This window comes from Marmota monax, unplaced genomic scaffold, assembly GCF_021218885.2.
Source record: "Marmota monax isolate L192 unplaced genomic scaffold, Marmota_monax_Labrador192_F-V1.1 WCK01_AAM20220418_F8-fsc00119, whole genome shotgun sequence".
In the NCBI taxonomy this organism is placed as follows: domain Eukaryota; kingdom Metazoa; phylum Chordata; class Mammalia; order Rodentia; family Sciuridae; genus Marmota; species Marmota monax.
In genome coordinates, this window is record NW_026694771.1 from 5278101 (window position 1) to 5304546 (window position 26446).

At 38.8% G+C, this 26446-nt stretch overlaps 1 protein-coding gene across 2 annotated transcripts in view; it reads left to right on the plus strand.

Moving 5' to 3' along the window:
* Positions 1-1382: 1382 nt before the first annotated feature.
* Positions 1383-26446, plus strand: part of Btla (B and T lymphocyte associated) — a 32807-nt gene continuing 7743 nt past the window's right edge. The window contains exons 1-4 of one of the 2 annotated variants that reach the window (XM_046425242.2): positions 1383-1950; positions 19725-20048; positions 25041-25076; positions 26147-26308. In XM_046425242.2, coding sequence (XP_046281198.1) covers positions 1863-1950; positions 19725-20048; positions 25041-25076; positions 26147-26308 — 610 coding nt within the window. In that variant the 5' untranslated portion in view covers positions 1383-1862. The remainder of the gene's footprint in view (positions 1951-19724; positions 20049-25040; positions 25077-26146; positions 26309-26446) is intronic. The other variant, XM_046425243.2, reaches the window with a different exon arrangement.

The following is a 26446-nucleotide window of genomic DNA, read 5'->3' on the forward strand; positions in this document are numbered from 1 at the left end:
AGCTCTGTGGCTTATGGTTTATGGCTTTTGGTTTCTAGGACCATTTTAAGGAAACAACGAAACTTTCTCCAGCTGCCACAGGAAGTTTACACTTTATCCTGGGCACAAGAAAAGGAAGGAGGTGTTCAAGTGCTGCATAAATACATTCCAGGATGTTGACTTGATGTGTAAGACAGCTTTTTGTCACTGTGCCGAATTCCTGAAAACAACAACTTAAGAAGAGGAGAATTTTATTTTGTCTTACAGTTTCATGGGTTTCTGCTGTGTGATCAGCTGGCTCCATTGCTTTGGGCCTGAAGTGAGGCAGAAACATCATAGCGGTAGGGCATGGTAGAGAAAGGTTACTCAGCTCATAAGAGCTGGGAAGCAGCAAGGGGCAGGGGATAAGAGATACCCTTCCAAAGCACATCCCTAGTGACCTACTTTCTCTAACATTTATCACTCCCACAGCTTCCACCACGTCCTGGTAGTCCATTCAGCTATCAATAGATTAATGCATTGTCCAATCACATCCCTAAAGTTCTACCTCTGCAGTGGGGACATTGCTGCATTGGGGATCAAGCCTTCAACATTTCATATCCAAACCATACACTTGGTCGGTAATGGAAGTACTAAAGGCTATGTACAGTTACTCTATATTGTACTATGCATGGTGGAAATGCATGTGAATTTAAGTGCTAACATTAAATGTTGATGTAAAGAGGTTACAATACCAATTGACCAAATTATTTAAAATTAGGAGCAGTAACACATCCATCTTTGTATCTCCAACCACTGCATGTTATGTTTGAATGAATGAATATACACAGTTTTTAACCTTATGTACTAAAAGCCATTGAAGTTTGGCCTTGGGAGCACATCACCAGCCTCTGTGGGAAAGATTTGCAAAATCAACTTCTGTCAATGAGTACAGGTGGACAAGGGCCACAAAGCAAGATCATTCAATTAAAATCTCAAATGATGGCAAATTTGAATATCTCCTGTGGTTATCAAGTACACTAATTTTTAACAGACCCACAGTAACCCTAAACTGATTTTGAAATTTTTCATTTCTTCCTGTACCATTTCTATGATACTTCATCCAGATAGCAACCACATTAAGATTGCTGAAAATGAAAGTTTCCTTTAATTGATATTCAAGATCTCATTTTGTCCGGAACTTTAATATATTTAGAAAGAACATATAGCCCATAATAACCATGATTTTGTTCCATTGATATGTATCTGCAGATTAAAGACAGAGGCCCTTCCCTCTTCTGTTGAGGAAATGTATCCTGTCTCTCATTTTCTCCATAACCTCAGATAAGTGCTTATTGTTTTCATGATAATAAGCAGTCTCATCTTACCGTGACATGATGTTTGTGAGGGGGCCGGAGTTTAAGATCTTTTACATAAAAGAAGTTTCATAATCACAAGCTGTGAAAAGGGAGAGAATGTCTACCTCCCATAGGTACTTTTACCATGAATTTCCTGACCTTGATTTGATTAAAACCTCAACCTAAAGATTGCAACAATTTAGATGTCTTTAGAGTTTAATTGTTCATTTCACTTTGAAAAACAAAAAAAGACCCAAGGTGGGGCAAGAAGGGTGGCAGAACGGAAGGAGAAGCTAAGGACTGAGTTGCTTTGCAGAGCAGTGTTTGAAAGTGAACAGCCAATTTAACAAGAAGCAAAACCACAAAGACTCTGCTCACTTTGTTTCACAGAATCATTCAGGCTCTTCCTACTGTCTTCTCCCTGGTGTTCTCCTCTTTAATTCTCAGATGCTGCTGGGGTAGATAACCTGATCCATCTCTGAGGAATTCAGGGGAGAAAAGAAGCCTTCTGCTTGAGCTGTTCTTCTGTCACTGATACACAGGGGAATGAAGACATCGCCAGCCATGTGTAGAATTGGGAAATTATTTGGGATCCTTTTCCTAATCCCACATCTGGGCTTCTGGAGCATCCATGGTAAGGTACCTATTTAGATTATTTCTGGTTTTATTTCTCAGGGGAATATGGATGTAATGTATTCCCCTGTTGAACTTAGCAGTGTATGATGTTTATGCCAACTGGGTAATAGTAGATGAAACGATTTGCTCCCTGATGACATTAGAGAATGTAAACCAAATTAGAGCCTGGTACTCACCTGCTTAAATAGTAAACACCAAATTCACAGCTTGGCCAGTTTTCTTAAAAACATGTGCTAATGGTAAGAGAAAAAAATTGGTTAGGTGCTATACATAGTTAAGTACAAATTTATCACTACTATTACCAAAAACTTTTTGACTACCATACTGATAGTGAATTAATAGCACTTTAAATATATATTTCAGTTTGATGAACATTTCTTTCTTTCTTTCTTTCTTTTTCTTTCTTTCTTTCGCTGAGAATTGAACCCAGTGCCTCACATATGCTAGGCAAGTGCTCTATCACTGAGCTACAACCCCCCCCACCCCCCCCCACCCCCCACCCCACCCCCAAATAGCATGATCTTTCCAAACTGATTCCAGAAAAATATTGTAGAGTTCATTTGGGTAGTTGGGTAGGATAGGTGCTGGATAATTGAAATTAAATCTGTCTCCTTGGTTACTCTTAAGTAGTATTTTTCTCTAAATAAAATCTTGGTACTTGCTTCGGTGATGTGTGTGCCTTGAGAATATTGACTGAGCAAATGCTGGGAAACAGGAGCAGAGCCTTCCACAGAGCTTCTACTTTGTTGGAAGGGAATGATTCCTACATGGTTGTTAGCTGAACATTGAAAGTGTTTGAGTTCTGTATAGATGATGTTTGGCCAGCTCTAAAAAGACTTTGGGTACATGAAAAAGGTCATTCCTTCTCTATTTTGAGGTCTCTTTCTCCTGTACATTGACACGGGGACCACAAGTTGTACAGGGCCTATGAGTGGTTAGACAAAGTTTCTAATTGCTCAGTTAACTCTCCTTTGCACACAGCACACATTTATCAGCTTGTGTGTTTCTGTTTTAAACTAGAAAATATGATCATTGCAGTCCTACAGAATGTCATCTTTAGTTCTAAAACTGTTTAGCTTGGAATTTGACTCTAAGATGCCAGGATGCCACAGTAAAAATCTCCTTGGTCACTAAAGTGTCTAAGTGTTGAGTCCAGTAGGTTCTTAGCTATTTGGCTTAATTTTTTGGCTTCCATCGGATGCCTGCAATCACATAGCTACAGTCAGAGACAAATAGTAAACAAAATTCATCCTAAAGGATTTATTATATATTCTTTGTGAAAGAAAATAAAATATTTTCAGTGCTTTACTACAGTTGGGGTGCCATATGACTTCCGTTCTTCCTCTCAGTGTATTGTAACTTAGTGCTTATAAAAATAGACCCAGCTATTAGAATTGTGTTCACTTACTCACTCTGCCAGTTACTGTGCGATCTTGGTTAAGTTTCTTATCTGCTCTCATTTTTACTTTTCTCATTTGTAAAATAGAGATGATAATTGTGCCCAAGTTGTGGGCCTATAGTAATTTTAAGTGCAATAATACAGGTAAAGTATTGAATACTAAGTACACATAACCAAAGCTTGATAAATCTTAGCGGTATTTTTGCTAATAGTACTTACTGCCAAGAAACTCCCGTAAAATCCAGTTAAATGAGATGTAAAGTTTAACATTATTATATCGTTACAATGCAGTGCAACAGATCGCTAAACCTTTTTCTCCTAACTTGAACTCTGTACCTGTGACCAACATCTCCCAATACTTGAGTTATTAAAGTTAAAATGAATAAGTAAAATATATTGTACAATATATTTAGCCCAGAATGTAGTGAATCAAATCATTTGGAAAATGAAAGGGAAAGGCTTGGACCAAGTACTGACCAATTATCTTATATAAAAGTTAATATAATTGATTTTATCACTATTCATATTAAATTAAGAATATAGGTTGAGATAAGAACATCAAGTGGGGGTGTAGCTCAGAGGCAGAGCAAAGAGTTTAAAGATAATTTAAAAATGTTTTCCCTCACTTCAAAACAACCTGAGACCCATGTGCTTCTTCCCAGTATAAGGTCCTTGCTTAGCATCTGGATGGCCATCTTAAATGACAGCCCCCATTTTAAGAAAGATTTCACTTTCCTGCCCAAGGGCCTTTCTGAGAGAGGCTCACACCAACTCCACCCTTAACCACCCCCATTAGGGCTCGCCCAGCTCTAATCCCTGAGCTTGCCTCATAAAAGTCCTAAACCCCAAGCCTGTTTTGCCTCTCTCCATCTATGGAGAGATGTGCTTTTATTTGTCAGCTCTGACCAATAAACTCTCGCGTGTATCTCTGCCTTGTCTCTGTCTTCCTTCTCTCGCTTGCCTGTCTTCTGGTTCCTCACTTTCCTTTCATTGGTGCCAAAACCCAGGATTGGGTTCCCTGGTGTGCCCATTCCTCTCTTAAAGGGTCACTGACTGCCTCCGGGCCCCTATCTGAATTCCATTATGGGAGCAGGCCCTCCATTCTGCCAAATACCCTCTCTGCACCCACCACTATTTCAGGTAAGACCCCTGTCTCTGGTCAACCTAAACAACCTACAGGTCCCTGGAAGTGACTGTTGATCTTTCGTTTGGCACTCCCAGGGTTACCGTGTGGTCAGGGCACCCACAGCCACAGCTTTTACAGCTGTGGCTGATCCCTACTGTTGACAGAGTCTATAGGTGGTCTTTTATTTGGGTCTTGGGTTTTGAAAAAAACCACCAAGGGTGATTGGGAGTTGTTCCTGGTGAGACTATCTCTTGGCCTTGGTTTAATCTCTATGGTTTTTGCCCCTATGTAGTCCCAGCCAGGTGCCCAAGTACTTCTACAGGTCCTGCCTCTGACGCTTACCCAGCAGTGGTGACAACCCCCTGAGCATAACCAGTCCTCTTGACTAGGTGACACTAGAGACTGGGCGACGCCCAACTCTAAACTCACCTCCTGTATCTCACCATGGGCGGCTCCTCATTCATTCCTTCCCATAGTCCTCTAGGCTGCCTCCTGGCTAACCTAGGGTCTCTCTCTCTCACCCTGGACCTAAACCCTAAAAACTTATTCATTTGTGCAATCAGATCTGTCCTCAATACCCTTTGGACTCTAAATGGCCTCTTAATGGCCCTCTAGATCCCAATATATCAGGGATCTTTTAAACTATTGTGAACATTCGGTAAAATGGAAAGAGATATCATTCGTTCAGGCTTTCTCCTCTTTGTTCTAAGCCCTCTCTCTGCAACTCTTGCTCTCCTGCACAAGTTCTCTTAGCTCTCTCCTTCCCTATGCCTGATTCCAAGGGGACAAAAGATTCTACCCAGGACTCCTCCTTAGACCCAGCAGATGAGCTCCCGCCACACCATAATTCTCTTTCTAATGAAGCCTCTGTAGCAACTGTCCCCTCGGCCCCTCCACCTTTGATGTCCTCCTGCCTGAGGAGCCCAGGCAAGTTTGGGAGCAAGCTAGAAATTATGCAGATGAGGTACATCAGACTTCCCCTGCCCATCCAATTGGCTTTGAAGCAGTTCCTGATTGGGACCCCAATTGGGATTACAATTTGCCTGGAGGAGTAACTAGTAGAAAGGAATTCATTACTTGCCTCATGGCAGGACTTAGCAAGGCAGCCCATAAGGCTATCAATTATGAAAAGCTCCAGGAAGTCATCCAAGATAAAAATGAAAACCTTCAGCATTTTTAGACCGCCTGACCAAGGCTTTATTACAATATACTAATCTGACCCTGACACTCCAGTTGGGAGACAACTACTAATGGTCTACTTTTTCTCCTAGAGTTTCTCCAATATTAAAGCCTCACTAAGGTGCCCCAAGAGGGGACACCTAACTCCCCAAGCTGAGGTTCTGGGAGTAGCCTTTAAGGTGTATAACAGAACAGGAAAGACGAGAAGGCCTGGAAGCAGAAATATTAGATGTTCACTCAAGTCACCTGGCTGGCTTCAGCATCTTTCCCTGGTTCCACTGGCCCATGGAAGAGTCCCTCAGGACTGCCCAGACCCTGTTTTAAATGTGGTCAGTGGGTTACTGGGCTTGTTCATGTCTCAAGCCTCGAAAGCCTCTGGGCTCTTGTCCTAAATGCCATCAGGAGGGACAATGGGCCGTTGACTGTCCCCAAGTCCATAGAAGCCCCCAGCTATCCAGCCCTTTTAGCTCTCCTTTCCAAATCTTAGAACTGGCTACAGAGGACTGACGAGGCCCAGGTCCCCATCACCCAACCACTACCATCACTCCATGGGAACCTAGGGTAACTCTGCGTATTTCAGGTAGACCTGTCTCCTTCCTTCTATACCCCGGGAGATACATATTCAGTCCTCAAGGAGTTCTAGGGGCCTACTACCAACCCTTACAGACACCCAGCCTTGTTAGTGCTTTTGGCTCTCTAATTTTTACCCACTCCTTTTTGGTTATTCCACAGTGCCCTGTTCCCTTTATAGGAAGGGACATCCTCACAAACTTGGTGGCTACGCTTTCCTTCTCCCCTCATATATGCTTCCATCCAAACTCACCTGCTGCTCCCCTGATCCTCACCCTTACCTTAGGACCATCCCCTATTCCATCTGCCAGTGCATTCCCATTACCCCCTTCCAAGGTGGACCCTACCATCTGGGATGTTTCCAGTCCTTCTATCTCCTCACACCGTGAGTCCATTCACATCTGTCTCAAAAGCCCTCTCCATTTTCTGACCCAGTCACAATACCCGCTCTCCCTCCTTGCTGCTGCTGTCCCTCTTTTTGCAGAGCAGCCTTGTCAGGCTTCTGACAGTAAACCCACTTCTTATCCCAGGTGTGTGATTAGTCCTGAGCCACTTTTCTTTCATTGATGCCAGTGACTTCATTACATGCTCCTATCAGCTTTGTTCTCCTCCCCGGGGATTTGAGCTGCTTTGGGATCCTGGCCTGAGGGCCCAGGACAATTACTACACACCTTCTTCCATTCACCTGTTGCTCTTCTCTATCCACACTCCAGCCTCATTTGGGTAAATGACTTCACCCTTCCCCTCCCCTGCTCCTCACAACTCTACAAGTCTCCTCTCTAGAACTTAGATCTTGGTCCAGCACCAAGATTCTCACCCATCTCTTCCCCTGGGTGAGTTCACTCCAACTCGCCATGGGAAACTCCCAATTTCTTCCCCTTGGAGAGTTCACTCTTGGGTCTTGGTTCTCAGCTCCTTAGCAGAGCTCATGAAAGCCCTGGCCAGGCAACCAAGACTCCCTATAGGCAAAGCCCAGGACTATGGAAGTAGTGGGTGATTCCCTTCTCTCAGTTCCAGACTCCAACTCGTCATGGGGAACTTCCAAATCCCATCTGACTCACCTCTTGGCTGCCTCCTTACCCACTTAGTCCCACTCCGTTTGGCTCCTGATCTAAAGTCCCATCCACCAATTCAACCTTCCAATCTTTACAACTTTTGTGAGCGCTCAGGAAAATGGAAGAAAATCCCTTATGTGTGAGCTTTCTCCTTTCTCCATTCTAAGCCTTCCCTTTGCTCTTCTTGCTCCTCTGCCCAGCTTCTACTTGCCACTAAAACTCTGGATTCCTCCAGAGGCCCTACTTCTAGACAAACAAGAGACCCAGAACTCTCCTAATCTGAGGGTCTTGAATCTACTTGCCTACAAATGTTGGCTACAGCCTCTTGACTCATTAATGAGTCAAAAAAAAAATTCACCTTTGGGGCCCCATTTATCATCCTGGCTCCCCATCACCTAAAGGAACTCCTTACCTACAAGGGCTTACATTCCTTACCTCCCTGTTGCCTTTTATCTCTACAGGATTCCCTGGTAGAAGATCCCAGTCTTACTTTCCACACGTGCTCACCTTTAAATTCTGCTACTCTCCTCCCAGTTCCTCAGGAATCTTCCAATTCTTCTCTTCTTTACCCATTCATGCATTGAAACTCTGGAGGAGTTTCTTCCATATCCCTCCCACCTATAGGAAGGCCCCTTACTCCGTACAATATACAGATGGTTCACAGATGGCTCCTCCTTCCTTTAGGAAGGAGTTCATTGGGCAGGGTATGCCATAGTCTCCCTAACCTTGGTTGCGGAAGTGGCTCCCATCCCCCATAATGCATTCAATTAGCAGGCTGAACTTGTTGCCTTCATCAGAGCTTTCACTGTGGCAAAGGGACCCTCCCTCAATGTCTATGCTGACTCTAAATACGCTTTCCACATACTTCTCTCCCATTCTGCTATTTGGAAGGAGCATGGATTCCTTACCACCAAGCGAACTTCAATTACTAATGCCCCCTTTATCTCCAATATCCTTCAGACCTTAAAGCTTCCCATTGCCATTGGAACTGAAGGATGGCAGCTAAGTAACCCCCTTCTTCAGTGGGCACTTCCTTTTCTGACCTCTCTCCTTGTCATAGGCCTTTTGCTAATGCTTGTCCCCTGCATCATTAGATTTATTCAAGACCATATTCAAAGGATCTCTAACCAAACTGTGAACCAGCTTCTGTTATAGGGCTTCCAACCCCTCACCAAAATTGGGCCCTCTGGAGTCAGCATCACCTGGCGCCACCTGACCATCACCATTGCCTCAATGGCACCCAACACCCCTAACAAGGGTCCAGATGCTGCCCCTTCCCAGCAGGAAGAAGCTATGGAAGATTAGATCTATGCCGCTGTTCCTTAAGGGGCCCAATACAAAGAAAAAATGTCCTTGCTTAGCACCTGGGATGGCCATCTTAAATGACAGCCACCATTTTAAGAAAAATTTCACTTTCCCTCCCAAGGGCCTTTCTGAGGAAGGCTCACAACTCCCTCATACCAACCCTACCTTTTACCACCCACATTAGGAGCCGCCCATCTCTAATCTCTGAGCCTGCCCCATAAAAGTCCTGAACCCCAGCCTGTTTTGCCTCTCTCTGTCTATGGAGAGATGTGCCTTTATTTGTCAGCTCTGACCAATAAACTCTCGCATGTATCTCTGCCTGGTCTCTGTCTTCCATTTCTCGCTTGCCCGTCTTCCCATTCCTCACTTTCCTTTCACCCAGGAGTGACTCTGAATCTATAATAAGGTTGAAAAAAATATAATATTTTATACAAACTCCATGTTTAAAGTCCTTCTTTAACACAAAATTATGCTTGCTTGCTTTTTTTTCTTCTCTATTTATCAAAAACATACAGGGAAACCTGTCCTTCAGTGCTTCAGTGTCAGGTGATTTCTGTCCTCATGAAAGTAATAAAAGTACCAACCCCTTCTCAGGCTGACAAGACCTAGGCTGCAGGTGGAAGTTGTTCTTTCTGCTGTAAGTCCCTGGACCACTTGTTTAGTTGAGGATCAACTGAGGATTCCACCTTCAGTCAGGCAGGAGTACTACAATTAATGTCTGGACACTGACAGTGTGTATGAGCTGGAATAAAGGCAATTGGAAATCTTTGTTCACTGGTTATTGTGATACTAAAGAATCCTAATCTGGCCCAATAAGGCTGTTTGGAAAACAAAAGTGGTTAGGGTCATGTCTCCATTTGTTTTTTGACTGTGCCCAATTCTTATTATGAGGGTTCAGTATGGTTCATGGATCTACTTTTAAATGCCATACTCCACATCCCATCCAGATATGTTGCTCCATTATGTACCAGCTGTGTCCTTGAATCAGAGCAGGCCCACTAGGGCAGATAACCAGTAGTCTGCAACCAGTATTGCTTGAAGTTCAAGTATTGTAGCACAGCATCTGTATCAGGCTTATTTATTTATATGGCTGTTGTATTTGTTCCTGTTGAAATGCGCATATGAAATATTAGAGATAGAGTCATGTCTTCTACTAAATGCCAAATACTTATGTGCTGTCATCACAGAAATGCCCACCATTTATGCAAATGTCTAGAAATTCATTCTGCATTTTCAGGATTTCCTGGATTAGGGCATGAACAAATTAACCCCTGTGCTGATTACAGCCTTGAATTGACTCCCTAACAATGAGGGGCTCTTCAATTTATTATTGCTTCCTTCATCCAACTATAAAAATTTCCTCCATTTTAATGATGAAATCAAAAGCTATTATCTTGCTTCCTTGGGACTTTCTACTTAATTTCCATTACTGGTGAGTTTTGTTATACTTAGAGTTCTGAAAACAGCTTATCTTCTTGTATACTCAATTTCCTCATCTTAAAAATAAAAATAATAATAACAATCATTGTGAGGATAAAAATAAAATATATATAGATGGTCCTTGATTTAGAATGACTCAACTTAAAAATTTTTAACTTTACAATAATGCAAAAGTGATATGCCTAAAAGTGGCTAACATGAAATAAGAACTTAAATGTATTAGTCTTATCCTTTTTGCCTATTGTGGGGATGGATCCAGAAAGGGTCTATCGTCCAGTGGTGAATGAGTTGCCATGGGCTCTTGGGCAGGTGGCAGTGAGTGTGCAGCAATGATTCCCAAGATGCTCTTCCAAATGTGACTTAGCCCATCCATCTGCTATCTGACCTGATGACGTTGAAAGACCTCTGCTTGTCCTATTCTTAAATATCTCAAGGAGAGGAAATGGCTCAGGCACTTTGTAAGCTTTGCTAAGTATTATCAAAAGCTACAGCAAATGCGAAAGTGACTATTTTTAGGTAAAACAATTTCAGAATTATCTCAAACTAGATAAAACCATGAGGTGTATGGTTTAAGGTCTTAGATTGCTCTGTACAACTAGGTGGAAGAGATAGTCTTCAAATATCCCCCCAAGTAGTCATATCATACAGTGAGAAATTCTAGCCTTAGAAGAAATAGTTTGAAAGTGTGCTAAATAAATACCACATGAAAGCAACTTAAATGATTCTTGCATGATTATAAGAAGATAAATTTTTGAAAGAAGGGGATTTTTAAGAGGAAATAGTAAATGATAATTATGAAAATTCTTTCAATTTTCTTGTATCATGGCCATTGTCTTGCAAGTACTGAGAATATGGAATCATACCATGTGTATTCTTGATATGAAGTTAATTCTTTCCATTTTCATTTTTGTTAAGAGAACTTTATATTGTATGAGTGTGTGTGTGTGTGTGTGTGTGCATTTGTATGTGCTTAGGGAGAAAATGGCTATCTCTGTCTAAAGACAATATCCAGAGAAATTATTCTACAGAGAACAGGAGACAATATTATTCCATGCTATTTATATGTCTGTGATCTATATTACATTAAGTGCTGTTTGTCAAGAAGATGTATACGAATACATTTTCATTTCACAGCAATCTCAGTTTCCATTATAGTCCTGAGAACAAGTCACAGGGTTTTCCTTAAACTAACAATGGTCACCTTTTATAATACAAGTTCTGACTTTAACATATTTATGCTCATGTCTATTTAAATTTCTCCAGGTATTCCTATCAATTTTGGGAGTGTCTGACTTATGCAGTAGGTTCATTTGCCACAGTGTTAAAGTGACATATTTAATAAAGGCTACAAAACATTGAATTAGTGGTTTCTAGATGATGTGGAAGTTCCTGCTCTAATCTCATGTCACCGCATTCTGATTTTGTGAATGTATGTCAGTAGTTTGTGACAGGAAGTATGGCATTTGGGCCTTCAAGTGTTACTTGTGTGATTCCCCAAGGTGTCCAAATTGATGTCCTCCCAGGCTCTTTGAAGTGTGATTACAGGTCTGCCATCGCTGTGCATGGATTTCCTTGACTGTGCTCAAACCATTGCCTGATGTCATCACAAAACCTCAATTTGCTAGGGTTGATGCAGTTATTTTCTTCTCTGGTGGCCATCATCTCTCCTCCCTCTACTATCCTACCCCACTGAAGTAAAGCAGAACATACCACCAGCATCACCTGGAAGCCTTTTCCTCCTGAGTGCGAACAAACTCTCCTCTGTAGTCACCCCAGCATGTATCTGAAGTATTTGTTATTTGTCTATCATCATCTCTTCTGATAGAGGCTAAAATCTTGGCTGATGTCCTTAAAAATTATTGGTCTATTATACCTTTAGTAATATTATAGTTTTCTAAAATATTGTTTACATTTCTATGTTCATCTCTAACACTGTCAGCTCAAATTAATCATTTTGAACTTTCCTTAAATTTTAAGAATTTTCAATGGAGGAACAGTGAAACTTGTTAGGATTTTTCTAATGATAACAGTTATAATCAAAGGACATGGTTTTTAAAAATAAGAAATAATGACATTTCACAAAATATGCATAATCACAGTCCTAATTTAAGAACCTAGCTAATAGTTTTCACAAATTACTTACTCTCTTCAGCCCCTGAAAGAATTTCTATATGCAATTACACTTGCTCAGCTGGAAGTCCCTGGATATGTACTTGTTTATGGCTGGCATTCCTTTTCAATTAACTGATCTGTCTGGCTGTAGAGCACCACATACTAAACAGTTTAAATATCACCCACAAGTGGACATAAATCAGATCTTCCCACATACTTGCAAAATCTAGTTTTTCTTCAGTGGTTATGAATTAACCACTACAGGGTATTTTGATGTGCATATAGTACCACCTCAATGCCTTTTGATTGAGCTCTTAAAGGACTTAGCTGTGTCTGTGTCTTAAGACAAAGGAACATTTAGAGCTATAAACAGGGGATTCTTCACTTCATCAAGCTTTCTTTTTAGTCTCAGGACACATCATGCTTTCTCACCTTCATACTTTCCTAAGGCTACTTACTTCTACAGAGATGGGTACCATAGGATCAAGGTCATGGTTAACTAGACAGAGGGCAAATGCTTCAACACAGAGGTAGTTGAAATAGAATGATGTGTGGCACGCTGAATAGCATGGGACCATTCTTTAGGGAGGGGGGGTGGTATTAATTGTGAAAATAGGAAAAGGACCAAGTATACCTGGAGGTGGGGTTGGGAGTGGGAGAAGGTTCATTTTCCTCCATGAGGCCTTCCTGATTGGCCTAGTCAGAAAGATTCCCTCCCTCTTAGGGATCTGAAAACTCTCAGAGATTATAATCATATTCAAAATAAATAAAAATCTAGCTGCACAATTGAAGAGCCACATAAGCAACTTTCGGTCTCATCTTTGCACTAGAAACCATCATTCCTAAATTGCCACAGGCGTATCTATGTTCCCACAGTCTATCTAGTATCTTACAGCACTAGTAATTCTGAACAACGTCAGGAGTTGAACACTGCTCCCGTAATATTTGGTCTAAGTTTTAAGTGATTAATGTGTTACTGTTGAGTGTTAATAATATGTATGCGATCTTCACATTAATGTGTTTATAGTTCTGACTCTCCAATAAATGCTACCTTCTACATGCAAGTTAACTCCAAGAACTTCCCACTTAGAATTGGCCCTGGACACATACAAATTCAGCTACTTTTTTTCATTTCCAGAATAAATTTACAATATTCCGAATCACTCTCCAGTGCTCCAGGTCCATTCTAGAGTCACAGTGGCTGTGGTACTACATGTTCCTGCCTCTCAGCTGTCCTCTTTAAATGAACACCACAATGATTATAGAGATGAAGAAGCACAACAGACGCTGTTTCATTTCTGTCACTATATGCAATTGTGTTGAATATTTATTGTCTTTGAAGTTTTAAAACAACAAAACAGAGCACAGAGTGTAGGTGTGATGTTTTTATTTGGTGACCTAGCTCATACAACAAATGTTTGATTAATATCTTTAAAATTGAAATGAACACTATTTAAAGGGCTTAATTGTTTTGAAACTACAGAATGAAGCAAGAAAAACACTTTGTATTAGTGGTAAAATTTAGCAGTTGCCTAAATTGTACTTTACAGAATTTCAGTTTCAATAAAGGTTCAATCATTAGTTTAATGAAATTCACCTATGAATTAGTGGACATTTATTTTGTACATTATTACCACAGCATGTAACTAAGGATCAAAGTTCAATCATTGCTCAAATAATTGAACAAATAGTTATGCATTTTTTTTATTTTTTCTATTCTACTATTTTTCAAATATTTGCTAAACTTATTAGTTGTATATGTAAAATTCAATGCAAAAAATATTTATAGTTTGTATTTCTTTTCTGGCCATTATATTGTCTCATTTTATGATCATTTCTGAAAATACTTTTCCATGTAGAGGTAAAGGTTGTTCAAAATGAGTTGTGCTAGACTTCAGATGTGCTACATACTGTGATAATACCCCTGTGGTTTTCTTAAGAATTTTAAAAATAAGAGGCTTCCCAAATCTATAGTTACTTAAAAAGCAACTATTATATTTTATCAGATGAAAACCTAGAGGTGGTAGATACTTTTAACCTCACGCTGCATTTTAATTATTTTAGCATTAAAAATTCCCTATTACCAGATATGAATGTTTGAAAAAAACAGCAGAAACACTAACAGTAGTAACAAAAATTAACTGATAGTTGGCAGATAAGTCACAGCTCAAAGCAACTATGATTGTCTTTTCCCTTCAGAAAATGTTTTCCCCTTGAGGAAAGCTTTGTGTGTCTTGCGTGTATTAAGGTAGAGTTTCATAATTCAAGACAGACAAAAAAACTTGTCAACATACCTGTAGGTTCAATGGTGTTTTATTGAGATAAGATTCATATAGCATATTATTCACCACTTCAAAGTGTACAATTCAGTGGTTTTTAGTGTATTCAAAACATGGTGCACTTATCTCCACCATCTTATCCCAGAACATTTCCATCACCTCAAAGAAACCATACTGGTTAAGTTGTTCCCAGTTCCCTCCCTTTCCCCATCTTCTAGAGACCACTAATGTACTTTCTGTCTCCATGGATTGTCTGTCTGGAGTATTTAATAGAAATAGGATCATACAACATGTGATCTTTTGTATCTGGCTTATTTTACTTAACATAATATTTTCAAGGTTCATTTATGTTGTAGTATGAATAAATATTTCGTTTCTTTTTATGGATGAATAATATTCCATTGTTTGGAAATACCACTTTTGTTTATACATTTATCAGTTGATGGACATTCAGGTTACTCCGTTTTTTTTTTTTTTTACTATTATGAATATAGTTACAATTAACGCTATTATACAAGACACTGTAGGTACACACATTGTTACTCCTATTGGGGTATACCTAAGAATAGAATTGCTGAGTCCTAGGATAACTATAATGCTTAGCTTTTTGAGGAACTACCAAACTGTTTTCCACACCAACTGCGTCATTTTGTATTTCGCTCAGCAGTGTATAAGCATTCAAATTTTTCCACATTCCCACAAACACCTGTTGTTTTCTGAAGTTTTATTATTATTACACTTATTCTAGGATGTGTAAATTGGTATCTCATTGTGACTTTCATTTGTACTTCTCTGGCAAATAATGATATTAAACAGCTTTTTTTTTTTTTTTTTTTGGCACTTGGGATCGAAGCCAGGCCACTTTACTATTGAGCTACATCTCCAATCCTTTTAGTTGTGAGAAAGGGTCTTGCTAACTTGCTGAGGCTGGCCTTGAATCTGTGATCCTCCTGCCTCAGACTCCCAAGTCATTGAGATTACAGGCATGTACTATGGTGCCCAGGGTTGAACATCTTTTCATATATGTATTTGGCCATTTGTATATACCCTTAGGAGAAATATCTACTCAAACTCTTTGCCCTTTCTTTAATGGGTGATTTACCTTGTATTATGGAGCTGTGAGAGTTCTTTATACACTCTAACTCTTAGACTCTTACACATAAATAATTGCAAATATTTTCTCTCATTCTGTGAGTTTTGTTCCTTCCTTCCTTTTTTTTTTCCTGGAGATGGAACCCAAGGGCACTCTACCATGAAGCTACATCCCCAGTATTTATTTTTTTGAGACAGAGCTTCACTGATTTGCCTGGGTTGACCTCCTGCTTCCCAGTTGCTGGGATTACAGGAGTGCACCACTGCACCTAGCTTCCTTTTGGCTTCTTGATGGTGTCCTTGAAGACCTCAGGTCATTTTCTTTGATATAATAGCTTGTTTTATTGTGTTTTTTTTTTTTTTTTTTTTGCTTATTACAAAAACATGTTCACTTAACCTTTTGACCATTAAGGTAAATTCAGGATACAGATCCGAGATTCTTTATCCCCTGAGAGCTTCCTAGGAAGAGCTAAGGAGCAGTCCTCCTTTGAGATCTGGCCACCCACATATCCTGAAAAATTAGAATTGTTACATTTGGTTCAGTGGATCCTTTTTGCCCTAGAAACATTAGATTTAGTTTCTGAGAGATAGGAAGAGTAACATCTCGTTTATGCACAGAGGGAATATTCTTGATGATTTTTAATGCCTAGTTTCCAAGCATTCATCATCTATTCATTCTTTCATTCAAGAAAAATTCCTGTGCCTGTGGAATCAAAGTTCACACTGGGATTGTCAATGATCCTCATCCTGCTGATAAAAATATGCAGGAACCTCAATAATGTTTCTGTAAGCCCTTTGCAAGTTAGGGATGTAGCTAGGACTAACAGCTATCTCTTTTTTTCCACCTCCACCTGCTAATCAATTTTTTGCATTCCTCTCGAGCATAGAATCACAGGATGCTGAGACCAAAAGATGTGTTTAATTGTGCTACTAGCATGAGGTGACAATTCTTTGGATAAATGGAAGGGTACTATGTTGCAATAGGGGTCAAAATTGCAGTTTAGAAGTGGTTTCACAGTCAATCACACATTGAGGGACGTGAAGTTGTATGTGTTTGTGTTAGGAGGTGATGGTGGTTAGTAACTTTCCTATTTTTGTAATTCAGTCCTGTTCTTATTGTGAAGCAATTGAGTGCTGTTGAAACTGGGTAGTTATCTCAACTTCACACAATGTTTTAACATTTGAAACAGGTGTGTTCAATGAATATTCTCATTTACAGCTATTTCCATGCCCTTTATAAATACCTCTCCCCCCAAATTAGGCACTGCATTTTCTCATGGTAGATAGGCAAAGTTTAAACTTCCCTACTTAATACTTATTCCATTTATTCTGAACCAACCAGTGGAATCCATGTCACTTTCAGAAAACTGCAATCCAGTTGTATGTCAGTTCCTTGAATGAACCATAAGATTTCTGGATGAAGAGCCTTTTTTCTTTTTTTTTTTAATCCCCCATTGTCTCAGTCCTGAAATATCTTGCTGGTCTCTGCTCTGATTGTCAAAGGGCTGTTTATTTACTGAGGTTCAGCTCTCAGGTTCCATGAAGACTTGCCTCAAGAGCCCTAGCTGAGGTCACACCTGTGCATAGCCACGAAAAGTGGTCTGTATGTTTACACAGAGTTATTCTCCCACTCATCATGTATTTTTATTTCCCATTAGAAGCCAAATTCCAAAATGCAGGCATCATGTCTTATTTCTATACCCACCCCCCAAAATTAACATACTAGATCCCTCTAAACCTTGCTTTCAGCTCAAGTAAACTTTAAAAGAATAGTAGATAATAAGTATATTCTAGAAATGTGGCCTTGTCATTAGGTAATATTGTCTAATTAAACAGTAAACTTCTGAAAACAAAACGTCTTTGTAACCATCTGGATTTTTGCAATTCTGGTACAAAGTTATAGGCTCCATAAACTGTAATTAATTTACCCAAGAGAATGAAAAGGGGAAGTTAGGAAGCTATGATAGTCCATTAACGTTAGGGAGAGGAACAGACACCTGGTTTCACTTGGTCTTTCTGCCCCTGACCTCCTTGCTTTTTTGTCATAACTATAACCACATTTAGGCACTTCCTTTTGGTAAGTTATTTTACTCTTTCTCTTCAATTTTTGAAAATCTCATTTTTATGACTTACCTTTTTTGTTTGCTTTCATTTTTATTCTGAATTTTTGAAAGCCACTGACTTAGCAAGTATTAAAGTGAACTCATTTGTGCTCTCAACATAGTTATAAATAGTAAATTGGGTTCTTAAGTTTCTCTAAAGGTTCTCTGTCTCAATCACAATTTCTGAAAACTTAATCAAATTTCAATTATAGTGAGCTGGAATCGATGAGATATGACCAGGAATTAGAGTGAAAGTTTTATTAGGTGTTAGGAAATAGCTAAAATGAGAATATTCATTCTATAAGGATATAGAAATAAAGCAGAATATTGTCCTATGTAGAGAGGCTTGTGGAACTTGGGGCCCAAAGCTGCTGGCTAGCTCAACGTCTGGTCTTCCCTGTGGTGGAGTCCTTAGCCCTCCTGGTCTTTAAAGAAGGCTTTTAGCTATAATCTCAGGTATGCTTATGTGTTTATAACCCATGATTCTGTGAATCTATTCAGAAGAATACTTGAAGATGTGTTAAAGAGATTAATGAATATGGATTAGACACATTGCTGAGAGAATAGTTCAAAACATAAAAGAATAGGCTAATAAAGAACTAGAAGATTGGAGGAAAAAGTATTTTAAATACTTTTAAGACCATGTGCTTAGCCTTATCTTTACTAGAAAAGTAAAAATATATAAATTGCTTAACTCGACAGAAACTTTGCCTATTTTATTTTGTTTCACTACATCAAGAAGTTAGAACCATAATAAAATATTCAGTGATTTATACACATATCATACATATATCAGTTACATGATGTAAATGATGTAAAAGTATTTTTTTTAATTATTGTAAATGCATACCGTATCTCATGTCCCTTATGCATGGGACTCTGAGAATTAATAGTTAAAATTCTATTATTGATTAAGTCTTGTCATTATGAACATATTAGTCTGTATCATATAGCATGTTTTGTCCTCTGAAGTGAAAATGGAATTGGAAGAATTAGGTATAAAATGAGCTAAATTTTAGATCTTGATATATCTATTTTGTCTGCTTAGAAAAGATTTCTTTCTCATATAACTTGGTTCTCAGGTATTATTTTGAATATAGAGGTTACAGGGTAAATATATTTATGATAAGTTAATGATAACTTATTCAACAACATAGAAAACTTTAAAAATGTTTCTGGCTGCAGATTTTATATACACTTGACAATTGCTAGCTGGAGATTCATAGATTACATAGAAAAAAGGCCTATTTTCAGGGAAAAGCTCTTTCCCCCAAAGGGAGGCATGTTTGCAGTATGTTGGGCCAGCATGCAGAGATTCCCAGAGTTGGAGCCCTGCTCCTCCTTCCTGTTGGAGAATAAAAAGTTCTGGGTAACTAGGAACATCTTGTCTTCAGATGATTATTTTGAGTTGCATGTCTTCTACAAAGAAAACGGGGAAAAACTTGCAAGGCAGCATTAAGGCCATTGAAAAACTAAGAAATAAAATTCCTAATTTCAGGTATTTTAGGCATATGATTGTTTACAAAAATTCTTCTTCTTGGGGCTGGAGCTGTAGCTCAGTGGCAGAGCACTTGCCTAGCATGAGTGAGGCTCTGGGTTCAATCCTCATCACTACATAAAAAAATAAACAAATGAAATAAAGGCAGTCTGTCCATCTACAACTATAAAAAACTTTTTAAAAATTCTTCTTCATTTAATGGTTTAAGAGTTGCTCAAGAAGTAATACAGACTAATGGCTAATGAGTTCTAGAACAAGAAACTACAGTATGACTTTAAATCTTAATTCTCTGAATTTTTAGCATGTTACTATAGACAAGTTCTTTATCACCTCAGTCTCCTCATTTGTAAAACATATATACTAATATATAGTATTTTTGTTGTGAAGATGAAATGATTTTCTGTAAATCCAGTATTAAAAATATTAAATAAAGATCTTTGTTATGTGACTATTATATACAAGACACTGGGCTAGTGAGGGTCAGTTCCTTGGATATATTACCTAGAAAAATGATATAATTAAGCTTGAGAAATTTTTGGTAGAAATGGTGGAAGTGGCATATATATGGTGGTTGAGAAGAACAGATTTGATTTTAATTCTGTCTTTATCTTTTAGGGGAGGAGTCATGTAAAGAACAACTTTCCGTGAAGAGACATTCAGCATACCATGCCCCGGCAGGAAGTTCCTTTAAAATGGAATGCCCTGTCAAATACTGTGCTAAGAGACCCAATATGACTTGGTGCAAATTCAATGGAACACAGTGTTTCCAACTTGGAGATAGACTTCAGCCACACACAAGTTGGGAAGAAAGGCAGAATATTTCAGTATTTTTTCTACATTTTGAACCAGTGCTTCCTAGCGACAATGGCTCATATAGCTGTCATGCGCATTTTCAGTCTTTTGTCTCTCCAAGTCATTCAATAACCCTTTATGTGACAGGTGAGTTCTCAACCCCCAGACCATCTAATGTTTTTCTCATCATATTTCCAGGCAACTGAAGATCTGGGTTTTCTTAAGTGAGTAGGTTAGAAACTGAACGCCTGCATCACCTCAGAAGTCTGCCACACCTCACAGAGTGTGAGATCCAGGAGTGCATGGGTGTCTGCATGTATGTGGGTGTGTGCGTGTGAAGTGAGTTGGGGAAGAGTAAGAAAAGTACAATGAAAGTTTTTGTTTTTGCACTTATGGATTATATCATTTACTTGGTAAGTCCAGAAGTAGATTATTGAAACAGTGAAAAAAAAAAATGTCAAGGTGAATACCAGTGATTACAGATAGTTCTTTATTGTTTGTCCTTGCTTTCTTTTTCTTTTCTTTTTTTTCTTCCAGTTTTCTGTTTTTGACTTTGTCGATTATAATTAATGCAAGTTATATTTGTGGTGCTCCGATAAATACACGCTTATTAATGTTCACAGGGCAAACTGACACAAGTAGCTTGACTCTGATGAGTTTTGGGGACTGTGCAGGGCTTCAGCTGACTCCCCACTTCCTCCCCAGAGGCCTTTAAATAGCTGTAACAGCTGAGGGAGAACAGGTGAAGATTAAGCTGTGGAAAACCCAACTGAACAAAGGAGAGGGAAAAAAAATATATATATAGGGAGGAGGAAAGGAGAGTAAAATTATTTTTGATTTGTGAAAATCCCACAGAAAACAGCTTATCCAGTGGTGGGAGATGGAATTCTTGTCCCCTAAGATCAGGAACAAAACAAGGATGCCTGCTTCTGCCATTTCCATTCAACAGTGAACTGGGAGTTTGAGCCAGAACAATTTAGCAAGAATGAAAAATAAAAGGCATCTAAATTTGAATGGAAGAAGTAAAACAGTCTGTTCAAAGACAGCATGACCTTTTATACAGATAAATGCTATAAAATTCATAAAAAAGTATTAAGATTAACACTCAAATTTAGCAAATTTATAGGATACAGGATGAACATATAAAAATCAGTGGTATTTCTATAACACCAGTAAAGAATAATCTGAAAAGGAAATTAAGGGGAAATTTTTCATTTATAATAACATCAAAAAGTAAAACACTTAGAAATAAATTTAATCAAGGAGATAAAAGTCTTGCAAACTGAGCAAAAAAAGTCTGACTAAAATAAATTTAAGATGTAAATAAGTGTAAACACCTCCCATCATCATGGTTTAGAAGAATCACTGTTGTAAAAATTATAATATTCCCCAAGATGGTCTAGAGAGTCAATGTAATCCCGTTCAAAATCCCAACAGCTGTTTTTTCCTATGAATTTTTAGAATCAGATTTTCATAGGAAATTGTGATAGACCTGGAATAGCCAAAACAATCTTGAAAAGTAGCAAAGCAGGAGGCATCACATACCTGATCTCAAGACATACCACAGAGACACAGTAACAAAGAAAGACAGCATGCTACTGATCAAACAGGCACAAAGATCAGTGGAGCAGACCAGAGGACCCAAACACATCTTCAGCCAACTGATTTTATTTTATTTTTTTGGTACCAGGGATTGAACTCAGGGGCACTAGCCACTGAGCCACATCCCCAGTCCTGTTTTGTATTTTGTTTAGAGTCAGGGTCTCACTGAGTTGCTTAGTACCTCATTTTTGCTGAGGCTGGCTTTGAACTTGAGATCCTCCTGCTTCAGCTTCCCTAGCCATTGAGATTACAGTCACTGCATCCAGCCCAGTCAACTAATTTTTGATAAAGGTGCCAAAAAAATACATTACAGGAAGGACAGCCTCTTTACCAGATGGTGCTGGAAAAACTGGATATTCACATGTTGAAAATTGAAACTTGACTCCTATCTCACCCTGTACAGAAATTAACTCAAAATGAGTCAAAGACCTTAATCTAAGTCCTGAATCTTAAAAACTACTAGAAGAGAACATAGGAGAAACCCTTAAGATATTGATTGGTCCCTAGCATGCAAGAGGCCCCAGGTTTGATCCCCAACACTGAACACCACCCAATAAAAAAACACAAATGAATGATTTGTTTGACACAATTGTATACACACAAGCAAAAGAATAAATTAAAACCCTTTACCTCACACAAAATTAAAAAATGGATCAGATATTTAAATATAAGAGCTAAAATTATGAAAACTAAATTTATATAAAACTATAAATATGTATATAAAACTGTAAACCTTCCTGATCTTGGATGTGGTAATAGTTTTCTAGATAAAATTACAAAAAAAGTAGACAAAAAATTAGATAAGTTTGGCTTCATAAAACCTGAAAACTTTTCTGCATCTAAGGATACTTTCAAAAGAGTAAAAATTCAAACCACAGAATATGAGAAAATATTTGCAAATTATATGTCTGATAGGAGATGTTTGCCTAGAATGTATAAGAACTACTACAAGCCAACTATAAACAGATAAGCAAGGACTTGAGTAGACATGTTATCAAAGAATTTTGTATACAAAATGGCCAATAAGCATGTGAGAAAAAGCTCAATATCATTTCATCTTTAGGAACATGCAAATCAAAACCACCATGAAATACCATGGCATACCCACTAGAATGACAAGAATTAAAAAAAAAAAAAAACAAAAACAAGTGTTGGCAAGGGTGTGGAGAAGTGGAACCACTTTTACCTTGCTTGTGGTGGTAATATAAATTGGCACAGCTAATTTGGAAAACAGTCTAGCAGTTCTTCAGAAAGATAACCTAGTTACCACATTACCAAGCAATTGTGTGGCTAGGTAAATACCCAAGTGGAATTAAATATATGTCACAAAAAACTTTCACATGAACATTTATAAGCAGCTATTCACAATACCGGAGGTGGAAACAACCTAAATGCTCACCACCTGATGAATGGAAATGTGGCATATCTACACAAATGGATATTATTGATCTCTAAAAAGGAATGAGTACCGATACATGCTGCAACCTGGATAAACCTCAGAAACGTTCTGCTAAGGAAAAGAAGTCAGACCCAAAAGCATTTCCTGTTAAACTCTGTGCCCTGAGGGGTTTTATTAGTTTTATACTGGAAAATAAAAGTGTGGAGGTGAGGCCCGCAAGACCCAAAGAGTTAAATTGAAGACAGGAAGGGGCTGGTTTCTTTTGGAGGATTTCTACCCTCCCAGGTTTGTCTCTTCCCTGCTCCTCCCTTCCTTATTGCTCTCTTTCATTTCACTTGGTCAATCAAGGCTTCTGGTCCACACCAGGTATTCCCCACCACTTGGCTTTGGCCTTCTGCTCCTGTTTGTCAAGAGAATCTTCTGCTCTGTGATGTGTTCTCTTTACAGCTTCTAAGAGCATCTCAGACCTTCATTATTTTCCTTCTAAATGACTCCAATTAATGGTACTATTGGACTTCTTGTCCTTAGTGTTTCCCATTTTGGTCATTTTGGCCCAAAATCTCCCTAAAATACTTAATACACCTGATACATTTCTTGTCCCCTGGAGAGCATCCTCAGTGCTTGCAGAATTGGGCTTACGTTTGTTCACCGTCACTCAAGGTCTTCCTCAGCTCATCCCTACCTTTGTGGATTGTTTCTGGATTCCACGTAGAACCTCTCCACTCAGCCCAGCTGCCCCACTTGCCATGGCTCTACACTTACCATGAACCCTCTTATGCCATTGTCACCGCTCACAGGGCATTCATTCACCTATCTTTACCTATCAAAGCTTCAGCCCGCCATTCAATTCCAGCTCATTACCTAAGTTTTCAAGGAAGCCTTCCACGATTGCTTTAGGGGATGCAATTTCTCTTTTCTACCAATCCTTATTCAATTTAAGCCTGTCTCTCTCTCTCTCTCTCTCTCTCTCTCTCTCTCTCTCTTTTAACATATTTTCTTTCACAATAGTAATGTATGGAAATGCTCTCAAGTTCCATGAGAGAGTATAATGTCCTGGAAGGTAGAAATTGTGTCATATTTCTTTGGGTTATCTGATTCCTTCACAAAAGTCAAATAAATTATTTTGAAATTATTTTAATTTAAACTGAGTGTGAATTCTACTTTAATGAAATGGTGAAAACAAAGGTAATAGGGCAAGGGTTAAGAAAATTTTTTTCCTATTGAAAATGAGAGGACTCAATAAAGTAAATATGAAGTGAGGGAAAAATGTGCCCTGGAATTATGTTTAACAACTATGCTTTAATAAATACATTTTGGAGGTATGAAAAAACTATTTAATTGTTCCCCCTTGAAATATCTTTCTGAAGGGTTATTGGGCATTTTCTTGTTTTTGTGTCTGACTCTCCTTTTCTTTTTATGTTCAGAGTGGGTTCATGTAAGAACAGGCTTGTGACAAAGTGGGGAATTGGATTCTCTTGGGAAAGCAGTATTCTCCCAAAATGAAGAAAAGCAACTTTGTAAAGCAAAGCAAAGTCCCAAGAGGAAAGTTGATTGAGCTGGGAAACAGTCAGGGGAACATACATTGGTCTAGAAGTCTGTTCTCCTCAGACTGTCCCTGGTCAGTCCTGATGAGAAACTTCACAAATGCAGGGTGATTATTATCTGAGAAAGAAAGTGGTGTGGAGTGAGAAGGAAGAGAGTGAAAGGCACAGTCTTTGTTTCAGAATGAGCACCCAGAATGTCTCCCAAAGCATCCTTTCCTTATGGCCTTCCATACTCAACTTGGAGCACTTGCTGGTGTGTCTTGTTATTGCAGGTTCTAGAGGTGCTTACATGGGCTGTTCTGTATCCATATACCTAAGGAATGTGGAAGAGGGAATCAAAGCAGACAGATGAGTGTCACCTTGTATTTGCAGAGTTTTTTGAGTCTGAAACTAACTTAGGAATTTACTTTATTTCATGATTTTATAGTGATGATACATGAATCATGCAAACTGGCCTTGAAGTGGATCATTGGATTCTCTGTTAGTATGCAATTACCACAGTCTTCTCCAAAGTTAGCTTTGATTTTAGACATCCCTGAGAATATACTCATTGTTTTCTCAATTTCAATTCTTCATCCTATTTCTGTATTTCAGAACAGACCAGAAATAATTCAGAACAACCTCAAATAAGTAAGTATAAAACTAATCAAATAAAATTAACAAGTTTGTGTGATGGGTGGAAAAATAATAGAAGTTGGGTCTTCTTAGTCTAGTGGATTTGTTTGTATTAGATTATCTGTTGTTTGTTATCCAAATCCCTCCCCGAGACAGCTGTCTCCCACTCCTGCAATGACTTGGCTGCCTGCCCAATTTCAACAGCAGCTGCAGCAGGAACAGTGCTACATTTGTTTCCACTCTTCTGAATTACCAAACTATAGAACATATAGTCTACTATATGTCCACCCCCAGTAATGGTGAAGAGGTGTCTTGTGTAATATAGGGTGTTTAGCCTGTGCTCATTATATGCCAGTCCCATTCCAACTTTGTCACAACCAGAAACATTTCCAGACATTGCCACTTGTGTCCTAGGGGAGAAATTGTCCTGCTTGAGAATCACTACTGTGTGTGATCCATTCCAATGTATTCTGTTGTGCTCTGCTTCATTTTCCAGAAATGAATTTGTGATCTACTAAATTGTTCTATAATCTGCTAACAAGTTTCAAACTACCCTGGACAAGTGGCCTTAATGTTTGTTAACACCTATAAATAATAATGAGCATCAGCTATATGCCATGCAAAGCATATTTGAGGAAGCCAAAAGTATTCTGTATTTGGAGATAACAGTGAGTTATGAAACAAAGAAAAGGCACTGTGTTGAAGGGAAGTGAATTTAGTATCTGAAACATGTTAGTTCACTGGCTGTCTTATTTTGGGGTAACTCCTGGAATTATTATTATTATACTCAAGTCACAGAATTGAATAAAGCTAAAGCCTTCTCTAATTTCCTTAAATAGTGCATATGAATGGAAACTTTGATACTGTAAAGGGAAGGGCTTGGTGAAATACTTTCTGAGAGCTGTTATGAAGATTGTTCTACAGAAGATTAACCCTAGCAGAATAAAAAAAAAATGCAAAAGATTAAGCCAAGTACTGAGGCCTATTTTTTTAGGAGAGACCTCCGGAGGAGAAATAGAAGCATCTGATGATGCAGAGGTATGTTGCTGAACCTAATATAGCTCTGACTTCCTAAATGTCTTTAGCACTGACTAACATTCCAGATGCACCAACTGCCTCAGGACCACCCTCCAAGGAAGAGGTGGCAGACAAGCCGTGGCTCCTCTACAGTCTGCTTCCTGTGGGAGGATTGTCTCTCCTCATCATTGCCTGTTTCTGCTTGTTCTGCTACCTAAAAAGGCATCAAGGTGGGTTCCATTTTCCTTCTGCCCCTCTGGGGTTCTGTTTTCCAGGATGATAGATTTTCCATTGGTTCCTGTTTTTTTTTTTTTCCTGATCTATGATAAACCATGGAGAAGGAGTTCCTGGGGGGACTCCTCATATTT